This window comes from Hippichthys cyanospilos, chromosome 10 (assembly GCF_059441005.1).
Source record: "Hippichthys cyanospilos isolate Australia breed blue-spotted pipefish chromosome 10, RoL_Hcya_1.0, whole genome shotgun sequence".
Taxonomy (NCBI): domain Eukaryota; kingdom Metazoa; phylum Chordata; class Actinopteri; order Syngnathiformes; family Syngnathidae; genus Hippichthys; species Hippichthys cyanospilos.
In genome coordinates, this window is record NC_142378.1 from 8,631,645 (window position 1) to 8,655,202 (window position 23,558).

Below are 23,558 nucleotides of genomic sequence, written 5' to 3' on the forward strand. Positions count from 1 at the left end.
TCGAATGACCTTAAACCACTGCTACTCAACTAGTGGGGTGGCCCCCGCCTGGGAGGGCGCATGGTGATGCCGGGGGGGGACGACCCCAGGGAAACGGTTTTAATTTTGTTAAGTGTAATTGCAATAAAATTTGATTTTTATTTTAGTTTAAGGCATTTTGATGCGCGTGGTTTTTTTTTTTTCAGTTTTAGACTAAGCTATAACCAGTATAAACGCTGTAAAAAAATACTCAGTTGTTGAAAGTTGATTTATTGTGTTTTTTACTTCTGTTAACATTAAAAAGGATACAGGTTAAGGTATACTTATACAATTTTTTAAGATATTAATCTTATTTATAGTCAGCACGTCAACTGGGGAGGAGTTCTCTTTCCTAGTGGCTGGCTTGGCAAAATATAGTGGGGAGAAAAGGCTTTGTCAAGTACAATTGCAATAAAATAAGCATTTTTTTTTCTCTCAGTACCACCTCAAGGCAAACAAACAAACTGCATTCATATTATCTACTGGGTTTACGAGTGTTTTTTGGGGGGCTTGGAACACATGACGCTATTTATATGTAAAAAGCGACCTCTTAAATCACAACATGACTTCCGAAATGAATTCATTTCATCAGTAGAGCTACCACTGTATTTTGCGTGCATCCAGTGACCTCTCACAGAAATCGCCTGACTCATGTCTGGAACGTTCCCTCTATAAATATTCCTAATGTTCGTTTTATGAAATCTGGAGAAGAAACGACGAGAGAAGCCTCACACGAATTGAAAGCTTTTCAGTATTCTGAGGCATGATTGGCTCCACTCCCACAAAGAGTCTCAGTGGTCATGTCATTCGTATGGATTCCATCCACAAGCGGCCATTAGGCAGCATGTGTTTGGCAAAAGCCTGTTGGGGGGGGGGGGGGGGGGGCTCCTTGCTAAGCCTGTAATACCGGCTTGAATTAAGAGAGGGTGACGGCAGCCACGCGGCCCCCCTCGGCCCGTCTGCAAGACTCTGACACTAAGCCCATTATGTTTCCATTATGAGCCTTCGGTTTTCTTCTTTTTTTGGCATCGCGGCTCCCTCCCTCTCCGCACTAAACTAAACCACCGTTCCGGAGTTTTGTTCAAACGCGTTTCACTTTTTGTCTTTTATTGTGGCTTCGGAGAAAACTAACTGAGGCTTTTCAATGCCGGTGTTTGCGTACGCGATGGGATGCTTGAAAGTGATTTGCATGAAACGTTTTGACATCATAGTCTACCGCCGTTGACGTTCATTTGCATCTGGGGTCAAATTTAGAAAAACTCCCACAAAAACTGCAAATGTCAGCACTATCTCAAAAATTCCTTTACAGTTACTCTCATTAATCAAATATTCATCTCACGATCTCAGGCTAATAGTTCCACTAACCCACTAAGCAGAGAAAGGACACATAAAGGTGACATGAAGTCTGACCAGGACAAAAAGTGCAGAGGTAAAAAAAAAAGGAAGAAAGCTAATTGCATACATTCTAGGGATGGGGACAAGATAGAAATTCCACGAGACGTCTCACGAGAATGAGTCCACGGGACGAGATTGTGGACTTGTTGCATAGTTTTGGTTTTAACTTCTAGAGCCACTCACCCTCACAAGGGTTGCTGGTGCCTATCCCAGCTGACTTTAGGCACTAGGCAGGGACACCCCGAACTGGTTGCCAGCCAATTCCACGGCACACAGACAAATACTACTGAATTGTCAGCATAGTTTAGCGTCAACTTCTTGATTCTGTTTCTGGTAAACCAGGTCCACAATTTTTCCGAGAAGAATGCTCCTGCAATATTTCTATCCGTATTCCCTCAGTGTAAAAAAAGATTCTTCTGTTCAGGCACTGACTAGCAAGCATACTATCCACTATTACCATTCCTTTGGTATTTGTCATGTTTTCCTCGCCGGTGTGGCCCCGCCTCCTCCGTTGACTTGACACGCCGCTGATATTATTGAGTGGGAAAAGGGCAGTTTGGCATTAAAACAGCACGAAGCTGAGCAACCTTGAGGCTGTCATTGAGGGGCCTCCGTTTGACTGCGCCTCCTCTCTTTAAGACTCACTCCATCACACGGAACATCATTGTTCACTAGATGGAGAAGGAAAAAAAAAAAAAGGCCCCGGTCTTACAGCTGCGAGACGGACTTTCAGGCCAAAACAAATCACGTCTTTTTTGCATGTTAATTTATTCATGTTTAATAAAAAAAAGACTTTCCTTTAGGAAGTTGGTAAGAAAAGCCCGGCGATCGATGATAATGGCATTTGTGCTCGTGTTTTTCGTCTTCTCAAAAGCAACGGTGGTGGACTTGCCGCAGATTTATTTGTATACTAGTCCTGTAAGTGGGGTGTAAATTATCCGTGTGGCTTTTTATCTTTGTACAGCTCTACTATTAGAAGCCATTCATAATGCCCACAGTCTAGCCAATCAATGCTTAAATAAGAATCAGCTCCGTTTGTGACATTTTATGCAAACTTCAACTGAGCTGACTCTACGTTTTTGTTGTTGTTATTGTTGTTGTTTGTATAATGCAAAAGGAATAGCTAAAACACACAGAATCAATATCACTTAGGTTTGGGTTTGCTTTGGCCCGCCCTCAGACTAATGCTTCACATTGCAGCATACAGATGAGCTTATAGAAGCATGCTGGGCTATAATTTCATTGTGTATCTATATGTTCTTCTTAGCCACTTAAATAGAATCCATCTTTTGTCTTTTGGCTTTTGAAACCGTCACTTAGTCACGATCCTCAACTTCTGGAAAGGATTTATTATGAATCTTTATTTACTGTATCTCAGCTATGGATTATTTTTGGTTCTCGTATATCCTAGAAAAAAATTCAAATAAAATACTGACTACTCCAATAAAAATATATGTATATTTTTGCCGGAGAAACAATGCAAAAGTGAAGACCAACTAACAAACAAAATGCATTATGAATGACCAACTTATTCAAATTTAAGCTGTTCTTAGCAGCACACTACTTTCTTCGTCCAAATCTACCCATAAATCTTGCTCTATGAGACAGATTTGTTGGCTGAAACAGCACATTTGAGTCTGTAGTGTTTGTGATCAGTAAAAACGGCAGTTCTGTCAGGCTGTCAGCATCATCGTGTGCAGAGCCATTCACTGTATCATGCCAGCCTATATGGAGCACTTGCACACTGATAATAGTGACTAATTCATGTTAAATACAGCTATATTGGAGCCCTAGTCATCAATAAACAATGGCAACAAGTGCCCTATGTCAGTCAGTGTAATGTTATTGTAATGGAATTGTTTATTAATACACTCGGAATTGGCGACTGAACCCGATTGTCAGAACAATGTCTTGTTGTTTGTAACAGCGATTGGGAGCAACAGTAGCACTTCGCAGACTTGTTAAGCTGCAAAACGCTACCAGGAACAACTTCAATATTATAGCCTATCAAGCCATTTTATATAAATATTATTTGGCTTGCTAAGGTTTATTTTGAAGCTTTGGTGGCGTGTTTTACTATCAGGCAAAAAAGCATTAATACCGTAATCCCCCGAATATAAGACACACTTTTTTCCAAACGTTTGGGCGAGTATGGTAGATCGTAACTTTTTTTTTAATTAATCACCATTTAACAAAGATTGATCCGTCATTCGCATAAGCCGAGTTTTGATGTACAGGTGTGCATTTTTATACCGCGTTAGAGAACACGGAAAGGTATTCCATTTGACCTGTCTATTAATTGCGATCTTTTGGCATATAAACACAATTGTAAACTTGGTGAAACACGGACCTTTTATGGGTAAATGAACTAAAACTGTCGCAAGGAAAAGGAAAAACAACTGCTTCGAGTGTGCATTCAACACTACACTGGCAACGCGTTCACTGACCGCTCACAATGTGGGAAATCTGAAACACTCTTAACGCTCAACAAATGTATAACTTGTGGATAAGAACACAAGAAAATATGAAGAGTTTATTCTGTTTTGCTATAGTTTTTACATTGCAACAGTGCACACACTCTTGGTAAATGTCAAATGTTTTCTAAATTGCCCGGTTTTTGTAAGATAAAGATGTTCTAGGGAGCTTTTTCTGACACCTGTCACCAAGGCATTAACATGGAATGCGGTGAAGACATCAAATGGAGAAAATATGGCACAACGGTGATTACCTACATCCGAAATTGATGACGCGCAAAAAACTGGTCAGGGAGGCTGCCAAGAGAGCAAAAGCAACCTGGAAGGAGCTGCTGCAGGAATTTCCGGCAAGTACTGGCTGTTTACTACATATGACGACTCTATCATCGTTTTATATATCAGTGCCGCGGGGTAAGTGGCCTCATGACCGGAGACTGTGATTGGAATCGAAATGAATTACGGACAGTTTCGAATAGAAGTTAGTGTTGGCGAAAAGGAAGTCAGGCTTATGCGAAAAAATGGAACATCTGAACTTTATTTGCAGTTCATCTGAAGCACTTTGAAATTTTGTGTAAATACTGCCTGCCATTTTGCCACTGTTCACCATCTCGTCACCTTCCTTTTCCTTTTAAAAGAACAATATACGACGGGATACAATGTGATTGTTTCCATCCATGCATTCTTAGTTTAGCTAGGCCATGTTTACAGATCTGCCTGCCTAGGGAGATTATTAACACATATTTCACAAAGCGCTGCACAATTAGTTAACAGCATGGGGATTAAAGCGAGCTCCAACAATCTGCTGCAGTCTCTTTAACACTGACAGGATCAGGCAGCTGTTTCTCTACTTGTGTTTTTTTCCTCGTCACGTCATGTGTCTTTGTGGTCGCCCCCACCCTGAGAGCGCATCAATCACTGTTAACTGACCCACCACTGTCTGCTGCTTCTGCTAAATGGATCTCCGCAATTCAATCGAGGTCTAAGTGTGTGGTAAATGCTCTCAATGGCTAAATGAATTTGCGGGTTAACTCTCTTGAAAAAGCCTTTCGATATGGCAAAAATAATACAAACACCTAGCGAGCACTGATTTTGATATACTGCGGGGATGGGCGACTTCAATGCTGAAGGGGGGGGCCAACGTTTTTGGTCAGGGATGCTCTGGGAGGGCAGCGTGGGACCGCACGCTTCCCAAGCAGATGTATGAAAAAGTGCTTTTTCAAATTTCAACCAAAATATGCGCTCTTAGGAGATGGCAAAAAAGCCACATACCGTGTTTGTTTTTTCCAGTACGTTGTGCTGTTTTGCATGAAAAATACCATTTAAGAACAGCGAGAAAAAAAAAAAACACTGAGCAACCTCATTAAGTGCAAGAACTCCTTTTTTTAGCAAACTCTCAAGGCCATTTTTAGCAATACTCAGTTAATATTTGTTTCTTTATTTCAGAACTAAATTATTTTTCATACACAACTAATTTCTTTAAAAACATTTTTCCACTAGCTTTCAATTCAAGGTAACCATCTGCGCTCAATGCTCTGCAACGACCAATTACGACTCACCTGTTGATCATGTGACATCACCAAGCCGACCTGTGATTCGTCATTAATTGAGACTTCGGTACGTGATGTCATTTTCAGTGGACAGCAATTGGCAAAACGTGTTTTTAAAGGTATTAATTTACATGGAAACGCAGTTATCAAGTTAATGACAGACAAAATATTAACTTTTTATTGTTGAAAATGGCTAAATGAACTCTCTTTTTAATATTATTTAAGTACTAAGTTTGACCTGCCTAACATTCCAAATCTGCAAAAAAAAATATTTGTCGTAATCATGTAATATAGTTTAGTATAGTACAATATCCAGCGCAACTGCCCTCTAGTGCTGAACAGTGATATTACAACTCAAAGCTATAGTCGCTGCAGTTCGCCACCTGCAAATTTGCATTTTCACTTTTTTTTTTTTTCACCCTTTTGTCCAGGACGTTTCACCCATTTACCTCTCATGTATAATGGAAATTTTGCATTATATCATGTTTGCCATTTTCATCGCTGATAAATTGTATCGAAGATACAGCAGCCAATTTAACCCAAAGGCAATCCATCTTTATTTTCCTCATATAGATTTGACTGTACACAGTTCATACCATTACACAGAAGGCATAAATGAACAAATTCAGTGCTCTCCTTTGCATCTTTTTCAAAGAGACATGTCAAGAATAATAAATAGCACTCATGAAACAAGACGATCAACACGTTGTCAAACTGTACACAATTTTACAACAATTAATATGCAAACTTCTGAGGCAACGCAGACATAAAAGCGGCCGTGATGTTTCGTACACGGAAGGGAAAGAACAACAGGGCTCATTTGATTCATCTCTTCAGTCAACGAAAGCACGGAGATCAAATTGTATGCAAATGTGTTCCCACAGACCAAACGAAAACTGACAATCCAATGCTGAAATATGTTCCCGCCAAAAACCCGACGGCAATTAGCTTGAATTTTCACGGTAAAACGTCATCTCTCAGCATTCGCACATCCCGTTGCTTGAACGATTGCACTTTGAAGAAAAAAAAAAAAAAAATCTCCTTGACTTTGCAACTGAACCGTAAGATATCTCGGCCCAGCCACGGTTTGCTAATCCCTGCGGCGTGGAGGCCGGACGGTCGGAGAACAGGCGGACGACACATCTGGCCTCCCTCCGTAAGTAGGATGATAGCGGGCGCTCGATAGACCCCCGCTTCGCTGAGTAGATTACCGAGAGAAGCCCGGATCAGACGGAGGGAAGTACAGAGCCGAAACAAAGGCGCGGATGCGCGCGGCGCATCGCCATGTGCACACGGCCCCTCGAAAACCGCTTCAGCTTTACTCAATGTTTTCCCATCCGGTGACTTGATGGAGAAATACTGAGTTGAACACATCAAAAATGCAGGGGCATGCGTATTAATTACCCAAACAAGCGCTGCAAAAATGATTGGATAGATAAATCATATGAAAGAGAAAAATCAAAAGACCGTTGCACCAGAATAGTGTTTGAATATGAGAACGGGGCCAATAGGAGGGGACGCAAATTTTACAGGACAGCGAGAAAAGAAGCGTGTCAAAGACAGTGGAGCAGTCTTGTCTTTTTTCACACTATTTGCGACAAAAATTGGGAATAAAGAATGCAACTGAATATTATGCTGCAAAAAGTTCTGCGTTTTTCCTCAAACTGAGGGTTTCCCGGAGCTATGGAATGAAAAAATTGTAGGAAAAAAAAAAGATTTCAACATCAGGTTTTCGGTGCATTGTTTAAATAAAGTGTAAAAAAAAAAAAAAATCTAAAATTTTCTCTAGCAATCCCGTACTATTGGCCCGTACCCATATTATTGAAAACATGTTTGAAAAAATGGTGGTCTATTTAAATACTTATAATTTTGCAAGTTCAGATGAGGAAAATATTGTCCACTTCCATTTTTTTGTCACATGATGTTAAAAATGTGGTACAGATTTAAGCAAGTGTAATGGAAATAGACACGCTTTTACGGGCCGCACGAAATCATATGGCCGGACAAATCTGGCCCGCGGGCCTTAAGTTTGACACCGGTGATATATTGTCAGCCACACACAAGAGCTGCCACATTGGCATTTGACTTTCATTTAAATTTTCCCATGGCATCGTGGAATTATAAGATTTTATTCTCAAAGCATGTTTTTTTTCTTCTTTGCAAACTTTTGTTTCTATATCTCCTTTAAAAGTTGAAAAAAAAAATATCCAGCGGGGCATCAATACTCATTGGTTACGTGGAAATGGCTGACATCAAAATACTCTAAATAAAATAATTTTCTAAAAAAAAAAAGAAAAAACTGCTTTGTTATCCGTACTTAATTAATTTTCTTAATTGAAGGAATGAATTATTGATTACCCGAGTCGGATTTATGAAAGCTAATGATTTTTGGGAGTGCGGCTGATTTAAGTCGCAACTAGTTTGCCGTCGAAAGAAGTCAATTAAGTTAAGCGACAGTGGATATAAAAAGTCTACACACCCTCATTTTTTTGCCAGGTTCTCGCGGTATGAAAAGAAAAGAGAAAGCTCATTCATTTCGAAAATTTACGTCACGGGTGTCAAACTCAAGGCCCGGGGGCCAGATCCGGCCCGCCACATCATTTTACATGGCCCGTCAAATGCTCATTATGATTAATTTTTCATGTTTTTTTCTTTACATCATTAATTTGACCTACATTTAACCTGTACAACTTAACAGATTTTTTTTTTTCCGAGGGAAACAACTGTAATGTGGTTGCACATTACATTACATTAATTCAAAAATAAACTCCAGATGTTCTAGTTGGCTGTAGAAAGCTTCAAGAGCAAATGAATTTAAAAAAAAAAAATTGTGAAGGGGAATTAAACACAATATTTGAATAGTTTTTTTATAGGCACTGTCTTTTTGTATCCACTGTACATCCATGCAAATGTTTCCTGCGATGTAACTATTAGGCAGCATTAGTCCGCTCCATGTAAAAATGTCATGGAAACGCAAGTTTACAACGTCCGCAAAGACCCCTTCGCGGGTTATACGAACGTTTTGGATTTGTAGAATAGGATAAGATGGGCAGGTCTCGTAAAAACTCACCACGCCGCATCCGTGCATTTGTTTAATAAATTAACGGTCATTTCAAATCGCTCTTAATCTTCTGCACTCGGGAACATTAAATACTGACGCACATCCTGCGTTACACAGACGAGAACAAGTCAAGCGGCCACAGATACACAAGTTTGAAAACATCAGCATCCCGCGTCCACCCCCCATAGAAAAAAAAGTCCACGTGGGCTTTTCAAATCGACACTTGTGCCACGGTGCTCGGAAAATCCTCTCCCGATGCGACGCTGTTTCAGCCTTGTGCGTACCCCTCGCCCCCGTTCTTCTTTTCCTCCTTTAGTTCAGTTGCCAGGAGAGTAAAGTGCATTTAAAAAAAAAAAAGGCTCGGAAGGGTCCGTCAGAAACATGCGGGCGCCTCCGAACTGGCGCTCTCGGCCCGAGCGAGCCTCCTTGCCCTTTCCCGTCAGTCGCGTGAGGATGAGCAAGTCGCCGTTTGCGAGATGCGCGCTTGGGTCTCGCTCGGGCTTCGGGGGTGTCCTCCTAGCCACACGCCAGCATCTATGGAACGCCGTTTCAGGGGCCATTCTACCGTCTGATGCTGATTGCTAATGTTAAGGTCAATGTAACCGTTTTGTGTATTTTAACCTAATTCCATTTTTACTTTTATGAAAGCAAAACAAGCCTTTTTGCTCATGGGGATTTTTTTTCGTCATTAACCCCTTGATTTTAATATTTCACTGCTAGCGCCTCCCGTTCCTATTCAAACAGAGGATAATGGTGACCTCTGATCTGAACTCCGACCTAACGAGCTACCTAAAATTTACTACAGCAACAATGAGTACTGGTAATTAGACGAAGAATCTTATTAAAGTCCTGAGAGGTAGAAGGTAAGAACATTTTCACATACGCCAGGTGTGTGTGTGTATACACATATATATACATACATACATATATATATATATATATATATATATATATATATATATATATATATATATATTGGTATAGTGCATATGTTTACTATGTATGATATATTTCGGTGAGCTATATTTGTAGACACTCACACTTACTTTACTGCTAGCATATCATCAGAAGGCACGGTATTCATCTGTGAAAACTGGTCGTGTTATTTTGTTGTTAAAATGTTTCAGCAAAATAGTGTGTATTAATGCACTTGGTTTTCTAGCATGTTGAAAAGGGCATACATTAAAAAAGAAAATAATAATAATTTTGAGTGGGGGAACTGGAATTCAATTTAGGGGTGCTTGAGCACTGCAGCTCCATGTACTAAAATACTCTATGTCCTCACTAGTAAGGCAATTCAGGATATTTTTCTTGCTGGTAAGATTGTTTTTCCCCCTTGCCTGTAGGACACATCAACTCAATGGTTTAGAAACTCCATATTGAGATTGGTGCTCTACTCGCACTACAAGTGAAGTGCTGGATAATAGAAGAATTCTAGAATGTCATTAGCTCTACCAGTAGTACACAGTTGTCAAATAGTGCAGTGTTTTTGAAGTTATCCATTAAATACCAAAGTTGTCCTCCTGTCGAGGACAAATTATGAACGTTAACGTTCATATTAGTTGTCCCTACTAGCTCTTCCTTGTTGTTTAGCTGTATAGTGTACTCGTTTAATTGTGAAGTAGTAAGCAAAAAGTGGCACCAGTAGCAAAGAAATATTACTTAAAGAGACATTCTACTAGTGAGGATTAAGAGTGTACTAGTGCATGGAACTTTATCAAGAATACCAAGCATAAGGTCCATGTACTACTGGTAAAACAATGCACTAGCAAAATGGCTTGGCTAAATAGTTATGTATTTTCTACTCCTGTATTCTACATTTTACTAGTATTGTCAACTACTGCATAGTTTCTCTTTACTAGTAAAATGTAGTGGTCCTATTAGTGAGGACAGTGCACTTGTACATGGACCTTAGGCTGTCTATATAGGGTATGGCATGCTAACTAGTTGGGTCGTGTAGTGTTACTAGTGCAACACAGTAGTTTGCCAAGAACATTCAATTCGTTACTAGTAGACCAAAAGTGACACTACTAGTGGACTACTAGTGTACAAAATCTGGTTTAAAATCCAGCTACTAGTATTCTATTTGTTAAGCAGACAGATTCAGCAGACTAGTAGAACAAGTAGGGACCGGGAGGCTACTAGTGCATGATACATCCCAGCAATTTGGGTCTAGTAGTGTTACCAGTGCACTTTGAGGTTTAATTCGTACTACTCGGCCATTAATTGCACACAGTCTGACGAGTGAGACCTACTATTAGCCTACTGTCGTGTCGCGAAAAAACGGCTTCCCATAACTGCTGGCGTGATGGAAACAAAAAGTCTTCCGCGTGTGTCATCCTCAGAACTGGGACTGTTCCATCTCGTCCAACCAGGACGCGGGACTGGTGGGGAAGTCGGGGTAACCCGTACTGCTCCCCGTGGACAGGTCTGAGGTCGGGCCGCCCGCCATGGCCCTCAGAGCCTGACCCACGCCGCCCGGCCCGCCTTGGGCCCCCAGAGCGTCCATGGTGAAGGCCAGGTTGTTGAGAAGGGGGGTGTGGCCGGGCAGGGAGGCGATGGAGGAGGGCGACTGCGGGAGACCGTAAGGGCTCCCGGCGCGGATGTCGTGGTAAGGTTGGCCCGCCGCGTCCACCGAGAAGCCGCCGTTCAGCACGGCGCCGCTCGTCATGTCGCCGACGCTCCCGTACAGCCCGTTACCGTGCCCGAGGTCTGACAGCACCTGGTCGTCTGCCAAGGAGAGATGGATGCGCGTGTCATGTGGGCACTAAGGAAGGATTTCTGTAATATCGTTGTTCTGCATCCCAATACTTTTGTCATTTCCTTTCGTAGTAATTCACTAAAAGTCTTGTGGTTTTTCCCACATGCTTCAGCTGCAATTTGAATGTCTTTTATAAGGTAAAAAGATGAGATAAGTTTCATCCAAGGAACATGTCTGGGAAGATATTACATTATAAGTTTGTCTAATTGGTTTTCATCCTACTTAGGAGCCAGTGTTTGGCTGCGTCAAGTGTCTGAGGAGTGTGAGGGCAATGTGAATCAACAGCGACGTTTCGCTTTTGCCTGAGAACAAAGATGTCAAGAAAATAAAGACGTAGACGAATGTGATGGCTGACGCACTTGAACATCTCGCAGTGTCCCCTCAATGCCGGGAGAAGGACAAGTCCGTCGCGAGAAGGTTCCATCAGGCCATCAGGTGCAATGGATAGAATAAAGCAGGGGTTCTCAAATTGGGGCCTCTGGAATCTAGGAGGGTCCGACAACAGCGCCCGAGGGTCCTCAAAATGAGTCGTTTATTTATTTTTTTTGTTTTGAAGGTTAACACCTACTCAAGGTTTGTACTAAATTAGTTCACCAATTACTTCCACGTACTCTGGGGCCATTAAAAAGTGCTGCTGTAATTGTGACATCGTCATTTTAGAGCAAAAGATATATGATTACAGTAATCGGTAACCTATTGTTTTCCCAAGATCTAAAAGTCCCGTATTTGAGAGAACCATTCTGCGGTATTTTTCAGAATTAGGCATAATATTATGAACATCAAACTATCAAAACTTTCTTCTCTTGTTAAACTTTAATACTGTCATCTTGTAAGGTTACTGTGGCTAAACACAACTATTTTCGTAAGGTAATACGTTTTTGTGTCTTTTTTGTGTGTTTTTATGTCTTTGTGTTTATTGTTTCAATGCCAAGCGTTATTGGAAACGGAAACCTCTAGAGGGCCAGTATTTTTTACATGTTCACTCAGCTTTCAAGGCCAACCGAATATTGTGTGCTATGTCTATGTAAATTCGGGTACCATCATATGAAAGCTTGACTTCCATTCCTTACTTTGAATTGCATGTAGATAATGGCAATGTTATAAGTGTGGAAACACTGCCATCCAATGGTCACAGTTATCACTACTCGCTGCTCAATTGGCTTATATCAGGTAAGCATTAGTCAAGGGTGAAAGCTCCTCTACATAAACGTATTCGACCAGATTTTTATTCTTTCTTCTTCTTCTTACGATTTTAAAGGGGGGGGGGGGGGGCTCTTGGAGAATGAAAAACACACTTCCCTGGACCCAAAAAAAATTTAGAAGCCTTTAGGTTACCTCTGAAGCTCAGCTCGCTGTCACTGAGTCCGGCGTCATCCGCCGAGCTCTCTTTCTCCACCTTTGACCCTCCTCGGCTACGTTTAACACTTTTGTAAAACTGAGTCCAGCGATGGCGTCCCGCATCTTTTTTTAGACGCTTTTCCTTCGCTCTGCGATTCTGGAACCAAACCTGACCAGAGAGGAAACCAAATACTATTCAGGATAACAAGTATCCCTGCGCCAATTCAAACGTAAATGACCTCAGATTGCATCTCATTCGTTGTCGAGAGAATAGGTTCTCCAACACTTTGGGGCCGATGTGTTCAGTGCTCACCTGCACAACTCGCATGTCGAGGCCCGTCTCGGAGGAAAGCTGCTCCCTGACGTGTCGTGCCGGCTTGGGGGAGTTCTTGTAGGCACTTTTGAGGGTCTCTAGTTGCTTGGCCGTGATGGTGGTCCTCGGTCGCTTGGTTCCCGCCTCGGAATCATCTAACAAACATCCACAGTCCAAATGGGTCCGTGATGGCTTGTGGGGACTTCCTTTTTGTATATCTTGGTTAATCTTTCTATGACAGTGACATTTAGTGACAGGCAGAACAATGAAATGCCTTCTAACTAGATAACAGAAAAACTTGTTTGGTGGTGTGTGATGAGATTTGATTTATTCTAAACATTTAGCCTCAGAAAATCCGCTTTTCCTCACAAGGGTCGCAGGCCTGCTAGTGCCTATCCCAGCCATTTTCGAGCAAGGGGGAGGACAACCAGAACTGGTTGCCAGCCAATTGCTGGGCACAATGGGACGAACAACTACCCATATTTCTGGAGTGTGGGAGGAAGCCAGAGCTCCTGGAGAGAACCCACGTTGGCTTGGGGAGAACATGCAAACTCCAAACAGGAAGGAGCCAGCTGGATTTGAACTCTGGACTCTGAACTGTGAGGCAGACGTGCGAAAACTTCTTCCAACTAGTCATCCTGTTTTTAACTTCATTAAATTTCTAATTTAACTTCATTTCTCAGTATTTAGTATCGTATTTGTCATGCGTTTATTTAGATTCATCATTAATTTTCATTTTCCTTCAATTTTGCTGTAAATTTAATTACATTAAAATTAAGGTCAATTCATATTCATGATTCTCAAATTTGTTTATATTATATCTACAATAGTATATGTATAAGTGTGTATATTGTTTAACAGTCATTACCATGCCCAGAATATAGTTACCTACAGCAAACCTCATTTCGTCTGTCTGTCTGTCTGTCTGTCTGTCTGTCTGTCTGTCTATCTATCTATCTATCTATCTATCCGGAATATAAATATGAAATAATCAATAATTAGTATAATTGGTCATTTTTTGTGGAAATGAAAAAAAACGACTTAAGCAATTTTTAGGAAAGTACAATGCTACAAAGTGGCTTGGCTGTCAGTCAGTGACGCGGATTTTTCTTTCACGCCTTCATGTTTTTTGTTGTCCTTGAAGGTCATTTGAGGCATACCGTTCTGTTTGGCTGTCTCGTAGTCCACCTTGCACACGAGCCTGCCGTCCTCCATGAGGTAGAACTCATCCCCGGTGGCCAGCTGCCTGCTGCACATGATGCAGGCGAAGCAGTGCAGGTGGTACACAAAGTCCTGCGCCTTCCGCACCACCTGCGTGGGTGGGATCCCCTGTTGGCAGGATGCACATTTTGTTCCAAAGCGCCTGCGGGGACAAAAAAAATAAGAGAAGAATGAGGACCACGACGGTGGAGAGCAGCTGTGATGAAAGTACTTTCCCATACTAGACGTCTACAATATGTATTTTCCTTTCAAGCGCAGTCAAGAGTGATGGTGCTGCAAGCCGTGTTAATAGAAGCTCCAGCTGTTGAAGCGGGAGGAGAAAAAAAAAAATCAGCACTGGAATGCATTTCTGTTAACGATAGACCTGTCTGCAACGTGATGGATGGAGAAGATCAATGCACTGCGGCCACTGCGTGCGTCCGTGCGCGTGCGCGCGTGTTTATGTGTTTGCAGAAGTGCCGGGGATGAAGAAGAGGAGAAAAAGAGGAGGGTGCTCCCGGTAAACACACCCTCCGGAGGACCAATAAAATACTGACTCAGGAGAGCCTCTAAATCACACCAGCGAGACTGAGACAGTAAAAAGTGCAAGGTGAAACCGACACACACATACACACGCGGGCCCAAATATCAAGTAGGCTTGCGTAAAGACAAAAAGAAATGGACACATTCGGCGCCCGTGTGTTAGCGTGCTAAACTGTTAAATGAACCAAAACTATCACAGTGTAAAAATCCATAAATGTGGAAAACATGTGTTCGAAGGTTGCTATTTTCGAACAAGGTTTTCTGAACTTCTTGACTTATCTTAAAGGGGCTGTGTGTGAGATTTAAAGAAATCTAATTGTGAACAAAAAAACAATAAAGTTCAGTAATATGCAAAAAAATGCATGTTCACTCACAGAAACGTTTTTTTTTTAAATAACCTCAGGTCTACTATGACATAGTTGGCACCTGCCAAACAGGAGGCTGACATGTTTAGCCACCATCGTTGCGCTACAGATATTCAAAGAAAATATATTTGATAGGGTGTCTATGGGACACCGCAGTGTGTTCTAAATTGTTGCATTCTCTTAGTTGACCATTAAATGGTACTATATTTCACATACTGTCCCTTTAAAAAAAAAGACAGTTTTGGCAATACCCTTTCAGACTATTATTTTTGTATTTTTCAACATATTGACTTGAAAAAAATACTCAAGCAAAATAAAATCAGTCACATGGTTTGGTTCAACCAAGAGATTGTATCGGTTCCATTTTACACAATCAAAATATCTTCTCAGATCTTTATTTTAGTTCAACTAGTTATTTCATTCAATGCCAGGGACGTACTTTTACATTTTTTTTAAGAGTCCAGATATTCATTCCCAAATAATTAAGTATCGATTTAAAACTTAAGTATCTGGAAATGAATGTACTTTACAATCTATTTAATAATGACATATGTGAGATTTAATGTCAGCAATCTTAAAAAACGTAAAAATATGCCCCTTCCATTGAATGAGTTAATAATACTCACTGCATTTTCTGAGTTCACCACTAGGTGACACTAACTTCCACACACTGCCACTTTAACTCAAATACTTCGCTTAATGTCAGCTCATTTGAGAATGCTCCTCTCAAAGTAATGCGGGCGAATACTTGATGAAAAAGTTGAATGAGTGACTGACTTGAAAAAGTCCTCCTTGCAGTAGACGCTTCCGGCCCTGGAGAAGCACTTGTCGGCCAGTGGCGCGTGGCAGTCGGCGCACTTGAGGCACTTGGAGTGCCAGTGTCTGTCCAGGACCTTCAGGATGAACTTGTCCACGATGTGCTGACTGCAGCCCGCGCACTGAGGGATCTCTGCCAGGTGGGAAACACGCACAGCTTCACGTCACACCAGCCATATTCATCCTCATCATTTTTCATCATTCAGAAAACATCGGACTAAATATTTCAGACATACTAGATACACACACTCATAATGGCAAATATTCATTTAATTATCTTTTCAAAAATGGGCTATGGTCCTCGGAAGACTTCAAATCTGCAAGGTCCAAGTCAGGTGTTAAACCCAAGGCTCGTGGACCAGATCTGGCCCAGCACATTATTTCACGTGGCCCTCAAAAGCCAAACTATCGCTTCCTTTTTTCGTTTCAACAAGGAAATCCCAACAGAAACTGCCTTCAACTTCACTTTAGCTCATTTCACAAGCATTGCGAAATCCCTTCACATAAAAGAGAATATAGTTGAAATCTAAACTATTTGCTTGCCTCCATTTTCTGAGTCATCAGTTTTCAAAAGCAACGTTTTTCAACAGTACCAGCCAAATGTATGGAAACGCCTTCAAAACTCTAGCCGAAATTCAAGCTATTAATGCTTCAAAATGTACAGATGTGAAATGATAATCATTCCACACCATAGAGCATCATTCACATCATAAAGCTTTCAAAAAAAAATACCAAAACGTGCAAAAGCTGTTATCCCATTCATGTATTCATTCGTGATTCATTTTTTTATTGCTGGTGGTCACTAAGAGTTAGGGGGTGTTTCCAAAATTTAGATTTGCACTATATTATAATTAAATTACAGACGTGTGATTTTCGTAACAGCATGTGTCAAACTCAAAGCCAGATTTGGCTCACCACATAATATTATACGCCACTTGTAAGCAAATAGTGTGTTAAATTGATTTTTTCCCCAAATGGATTTTCCCTTCTCGTTTTTTTTCCCCCCCGGAAAAGACATACTGAAAATCTCATTTATTTTTAACTGTAACCTATTTTTGAATTCATTTCCACCACTTGCCATAAACTGGACAATATGCGTGCTTTCTGTGACATCTGAGCTGAAATTAAATTTGCTGTTTACGAAACTGTATGCCAACAATATAATATACATTGACTGCAAAAGACTTTCACATACATCACGTATATTTCACACACTATGAAGATGATCCTGAAGCCCCTAAATGGCCGTGCAGGTCTCTCTAGTATATTCTGAATTCAAATGAAAATCAAAAAATACAAGCCTGTTTAAAATTGAAATCTAGCTAAATGAATTGTGGTAATCATGACACTTCAATGACAGTGCAAAATAGTAGGATTGAAATGCATCAATTGGCACTTTTTAAATCAAAGGTTTCCTAAAACAGATGCCTAATTTGATTCATTGTATTTTCAAAACTACACACTAAGGTTTCCACTTTGATTCGGTTTAAAATGACATTCTTCGGGGATTGGATTGGCACGTGTATGCCTCTGTCCATGGTGCTGTTTGACTCATACAGTATTTTGAAATATTTGCACACTTATTGTTAAACAATTGAGCGCGATACGGTTGTCGTAATTTCAAAGCGACACAATTCCCATTGATTTAATTGTCCTTTTTATTTTTTTTAAAGCAATAGCAACCGTTCCATTTATGTTGTAATGTGCTGCTATACAAAACAGGACAAATGTTGGTCAACACGATGCTGGAAAACAATTGCCTGATTTTTGTCGTTAATTTCAGAATACACAAACTTGCATAAACTCACCGGAAATGTTATTTTCATCTTGAGCCAAACAGCGGGAACGAATTCTTGCCAGTTAACTTGTTTACCGTTTCTCAAAAGGTTTTTATATGCAAAACGTTTGAAAATAGCTCAGCCACAAAGGACACCTAGAAATTGCTTTAATATTATTATTACTTTAACGCATCAGTACGCTATACTTTTGACTATTTTTGTGATTATAATTAAGTGTATTATAACTAATTAAAATAGTCATTGAGCAAAGAGAATGCTGCTATTTCTCATGGTATCCGTTGCCATGACTGCACTCCCCATCATCACACTCAGCCTCATCATCTTCATCACCTCAACTGTGCAAGAGGTCACGCACATGCATTGTAGACACATTTTCGCCCAGTCTTTTCTTTTTTCTTCCCTAATTCGTTGGTCTAGTTTTCACACAGGGGAAAACTATTTTATTCCTCGAAGAGAAAAAAAACATGCAGATTTAAAATCCAAGCAGGATGTTGCCACTGCAGGGGGCTGAGTGGCAGGATCTTTATCCAATCTTTTAATCTGCCTCGAATTATAACATTAAATAGCGTAATCCCACCATCTTGTTTGAAAAAAATATATATCATAATTATAAATGCATTCATCCGAAACGGTTTTTATTAGATTTACTTGGATTAAATCATGTTTCACCAATTCGATTGACAGTGAAGCTATAGAATTAGGTCACAGCAGAAATAATCGAAATCACGTTATTTGCCGGTGTATTAATCCACACACTATTACAGATTGTTCAAAAAAATGTTTGCTCTCTAATGGGACAAAATATGTTCGCAACGTGAAGCGCGTGTGAGCACGCAAAGGCCCAATTTCAACAAACACAACGCACGCGCTCGGTTTACAATATTACAGAGGCCGCGCAGTCCTTCTTTTAATATTTCAACAAAGGAATCGTATTTTTTTACAGAATTAAACGGAAAAATCAGGACGCTGCAAAGTTTGAAGCTCTTTTAGTATATGTATAAAATCCAACCAATATGAACGAACAATAATGCAAATGCATGCATTTTTTCCTATGTATGAACAGCATGAACGCGAGCGAAAAAAAAGACATCACGTACGGCTACAGATGTGATTTAGCGTCCTCGTAGAGCACTCATAAGAAGCAATCTAATAAAGCTAAAAGAAAATATATATTTAAATATATCTACATGATCTGTCAGTGTCCTTACGTTGCAGTGGCACTCCCAGGATGTCCGGTAAACTCTTAACGGGACTCTCTGTAGGGAGGACCGCCGCACTTTGCATCATCGTGATCCGACGCGCGCACGCACATACACCCGCAACACTGTGGGTGCACTCCCCCCTCTTGTGCCGTCAAAAATGCAGAAAAGCCAAAAAAGAAAGAAAAAAAAAGACGCGTTGCTTTTGCTTCCCTCGCGTTTAGGTCCAACAAGGGATGGCGTCCGCGCTTGTGCCGGGCCCTGCCGAGCTCTTTTTTGGACAGGATCAAGACAGGCTGCTGAGGAGTCCTGCAGGGGTGTCGGGGGCGTGACGTCATCGAGGCACAGGCTCAGCGGGGGCCAATGGGAGCGCTTCTCCATCATCACCCCCCTCCTCTTCTCCCTCTGAGCATCCTCGGGAGTTAGTCGGATGAGAGGCGGGACATTGAGATGCCGGAGCCCATAAATAGCTCACTGCAGTGTGAGTGGCCCCCAGAAGAACCCCCGAGGAGCCACAACAAAGGACAACCTCGCAGTCACGGATGTTTATTGGACCGCACAACTATCACATTTGATTATTTTATCCTATTGCTGTTATTTGTGATATATGAAAAATGATCATAGTTTGGATGCAGGATGTTCATGCTGAACCACATAATCAACCTGTTTATCTTTAAGCAAAAATATGCTATTATAAGTCATTTCCTCTTTTATTTTCTTAGTTATGTCAGTTACAAAATTAGCCGAGATCAGTCAGTTGATATATACCGTTCATTCGAAGTATGAGGTTCATAAGCCAACCTGTCGATAGTCTTGCTCTCCATAGGAATGCTTTGGCATGGTCCAAATTCGCAATGACTGCATGGGCATGAAACCCACAAACTGCCGGTTGCCAGACCACCACTCTGGCCGCCCCAGTTAGAACCGTTTTTATTTTACAAAATTAAAAAAAAAACACAATTGAAATAAAAAATAAAAATTAAGATATTAAAGAAAAAACTGACCGTATTTTTCACGAAAAAAGACTAGAATGCCTTATATGTATATGGTATGGAGTTTTGAATAGTTTGCGTTGCAAAATGAATAGACTTTTTTAATGTCTATGTATAGCAATTAATAGCATTGCAACCTTGCTTGCGCTCTAACCCTAGGTTGACACCATCTAGTCTAAAAACAGTTGCACAATAATTATAACCCAATTTGTGGTCAAAATTGTACAAGGCCCTGAGTTTGTGGTTTTGCACAAGACACCTGTAATTGTTATTTACTAAACAGCTGTAGAAAGCTGGGACAATTTGACCCAATTGGTCTTTTTTTTTTGTTTAATTTAACCCAACATTATTATTTGAGTTATACCTTTTTTTCAACCTGTTTTGCAGTATTCTTTGAAATCCAGCCATACTCTTGATCGAACCGTAGTCCTTGTTTAAAACTAGACTTTGAAAGCTTGATCCTGTAGTTTAAAACCCTACTTAGAGAAACCGTAGTCCTTGTTTAAAACTAGACTTTGAAAGCTTGATCCTGTAGTTTAAAACCCTACTTATAGAAACCCTAATCCTTGGTTGAAACCCACCTTTGAAGCTCTTACCCAACCATACTTTTTAAGAAATATAAAAGACAATTTAGGCCTAGTGTAAGTCAACCCCCCCCCCAAAAAAAACAACAACAACAAACAAACCACTTACAGCACAGGTGTCAAACTCAAGGCCCGGGGGCCAGATCCGGCCCGCCGCATCATTTCACGTGGCCCGCGAAATGCCCGTTTCCGGTCAAAATATCACATTTGTAAGTCAATTTGAAATTGTTTGGGGGGAAAAGCAAGCGCTTTTTGCCCTCACCCTCTCTCTGATTTCAAAACTAGTCGGAAGTGTAACAAATACACCCAAAATGTATTTGATCACAGTCATCTCGGCCCCCTGACAGAAACCGTAACTGCAACGTGGCCCTCGATAAGAATGAGTTTGACACCCCTGACTTACAGTATTAATGTTGTATTTTTAAAAACAATACAAAACAAAAACAAAATAAAACGTAAAACAAGCTCCTCTTTTAAAATGACCATAGGCATTCAAAATACAAAAACTAAAAAAGTAGAGTAGCGTTTTTCTTAAAACGACCATGTCAGACTTTACATAGAAAAATGTAAAAAAAAAAAAAAACATTTACTCGCTTTATCATTTAAAACCCTGAATTTGAAGCCACGCACTTAATTTGAGACTCCTCTTTGAACGCCAACCGTAACCCTGTTTTTTAAAATCCTAGTTTGAAGTCCTGTCCTGAACCACAGACGAGGCTTTAGTTTTGATGACGTCATCAAATGTATTTTGGAGTCAATGTGAAATAGATGGGCTGGTGGGTGAACTCTAGATAACCCCAAAATAATCTCTAAAAACTGGATCAACTCCTTCTTCCAAATCAAATGACCATGAGAGAAAAAAAAACCGACTCCCTCCCCTTCCCCCATCGATGACATCATAACAGTTTGGCACCAACGAGCATGCGTGACAGGTATAGGCTACTGATATGTGGTATCTCGCATTTAAATTGAAAACTCATTCAATCCCAAGGACGTGTTTATGCGTCTCTTCAATGTCAAGCCATGCATTCCCATTATACTTATATATATATATATATATATATATATATATATATATATATATATATATATATATATATATATATATATATATATATATATATATATATATATATATATATATATATATATTTTTTTTTTTTTTCAAGCTTTAGCGTAAAGGGTTTGGAAATGGAAATAATAAAGACATCATATCATAAAAACAAACAATAAGGAAAGTGCAAATAAAATATTAATACATTTTGATTGTTCCAAACATATTAAGATTATAACTGCTAGTCAAAATGATGCAAGAAATGTAACGGCCCTGTTTTGGGTGAGAACGGATTTTGAAGTAATAATAGCAATAATAACAACCTGCAGCAACAGTTCGGCTATGTTATATACAAGATTTACTTAGCCTACATACACGATTTTTTTAATAGGATCATTTAAAATATGTTGTATGCCCAATTACATTTAATGCAAAATGAGAGTTTCTTTCATCAGATAAAATAAAAACAAGCAATTCCGTTCATCAGCCACCCCCTTTTTTTTCTTTGCCACATATCGGCATTACCCCGAAACGTACTCGTAAACAATATATTCCGTAGGCGTGTTTTTGAAAAGAACCCAAACGGCGTCGAAGGAGGAAGCAGTAATTCACATTGAGGGCGACTCCTTTGCCACGGCCGTTGACCCGCCACCTCTAATTGGAGCTCATCTTTCACTTTATTGACATATCTGCACGCGCTCGCACTCACAGGCGCACCACGCCAATTTGTGCCACGATACCCCCGAAAAATAAGCGTCGATCCCGCGACAGCCGCTTTGTACGTGAAAAGTTGCGTTTTGCGCGCATTTCCAAAGACGAAGAAAATGCACGTTTGGGATCCTGCGCGTGCACCTACCTCACCTGCGTTCCTCCTCCTGCATGCTGCAAGTTGAAGCCGGAAAACTAAAGATGGGCGCCGCGCGGAAATCGGGAGAAGCGCCCGCACAGGGGAGCAGAAGAACCGCAAAAGAGCATGCAGGCAGGCAGGCAGGCAGACAGCCTTGCAGGAGGAGAAAATTAAATTGCACTTGGGGGGCAAATTGTATTAGGGAATAGTTATTGTCTCCTGACAGCTCCTGTCCATTTGGGTAATTAGTCGCCCGGATTGCTACAACTGTCACAAATGATATTTTGCCCATTCCCTGATTGAACCTGACCCTCTTGTACTGTACACCATTATACCGCATGCGCGCGCGTGTGTGTGTGTGTGTGTGTGCGCGGATGGGGCGTTAATGGGCTCATTGCACGCTAATAACTGCAAAGTTCAGCCAACTTGTCAACCACTCGCGGCTCACTAATCACTTGACCACCCCTTTTGATTTTTATTACAGACAAAACAAACAGACATGGCTAATTACTTCATTACAACTATATTGTTGCCATTTGCAAATTATCGTTGCTTGATTATTACCATGGTTGCGGTTATGATCATTTGAAATTGCAGTGGTAGTCGCAACAGAACTGGTAGTAGTCTTTCTTTTTTTTTCAATTCCGTTGTTTCAAGTTGACAAATTTCACGTGAAATAGTTGTAAAAGTATAATTCGAGTAGAATAATGAAGGTAGGGAATACACTGTATATTTCCTATATTATTTCTCATAGTAAAGTGTACAAGCTACCTTCATAATAGTGGTGTGCACGATTATCGTTTATTTTTGAAATATTAAGTAGTACTACTAGTTCTTGAACTGGAAGTATAGAGTCAGCATTAGTCATGTCACTAATTGTGTATTTTTCAAATAGCACATTCTTGCTGTAATTTAACAATTACATTGATATTATTGGTCCAATAGTCTCAGATATGACATTGTTTTCTTTTCATCGGTTTCTACTTGTATATATCAATTCCATGGAAAAATATTTGACAGCCAAACATTATTATTTTGATTTAGTTCAATCTGTGTGAAATATGGAACACTTGTGCAATGTTGAAAATATCTACCTGTGATTTTCATCTGTAGCCACAGAACATCACATAAATCAATGCATTTTATTTATTCATAACAAATGCACAAAATGTGTATATATATGAACATATTATTTGATATCTATTATAGACTTTTCTTGCGCGAGTTGATGGTGGCAATAGAATTAATGGCG

The 23,558-nt window shown here is 40.3% G+C and overlaps 1 protein-coding gene and 1 long non-coding RNA gene across 3 annotated transcripts; one reads left to right on the top strand and one right to left on the bottom strand.

Moving 5' to 3' along the window:
* Window positions 1–5,967: 5,967 nt before the first annotated feature.
* On the bottom strand, window positions 5,968–22,360 carry lhx4 (LIM homeobox 4). Of its 2 annotated transcripts, XM_088425816.1 has the most exons (7): window positions 22,316–22,360; window positions 18,839–19,234; window positions 15,793–15,964; window positions 14,068–14,270; window positions 12,908–13,062; window positions 12,592–12,763; window positions 5,968–11,225 (listed from the first exon to the last, which is right to left on the bottom strand). In XM_088425816.1, the coding sequence occupies exons 2-7, from the start codon at window positions 18,915–18,917 to the stop codon at window positions 10,837–10,839; spliced, it is 1,170 nt and encodes a 389-aa protein (XP_088281942.1). In that variant the 5' UTR covers window positions 18,918–19,234; window positions 22,316–22,360; the 3' UTR covers window positions 5,968–10,836. The 2 variants fall into 2 exon arrangements, with proteins under 2 accessions (XP_088281942.1, XP_088281943.1); XM_088425817.1 differs by lacking the exons at window positions 18,839–19,234; window positions 22,316–22,360 and having other exon boundaries at window positions 14,068–14,429; window positions 15,793–15,919.
* LOC148416989 (uncharacterized) lies at window positions 11,149–19,530 on the top strand. The gene is made up of 4 exons (XR_015866995.1): window positions 11,149–11,691; window positions 14,052–14,717; window positions 15,814–15,971; window positions 19,054–19,530. It is a non-coding gene; the product is annotated as an uncharacterized LOC148416989 (long non-coding RNA).
* Window positions 22,361–23,558: the final 1,198 nt, after the last annotated feature.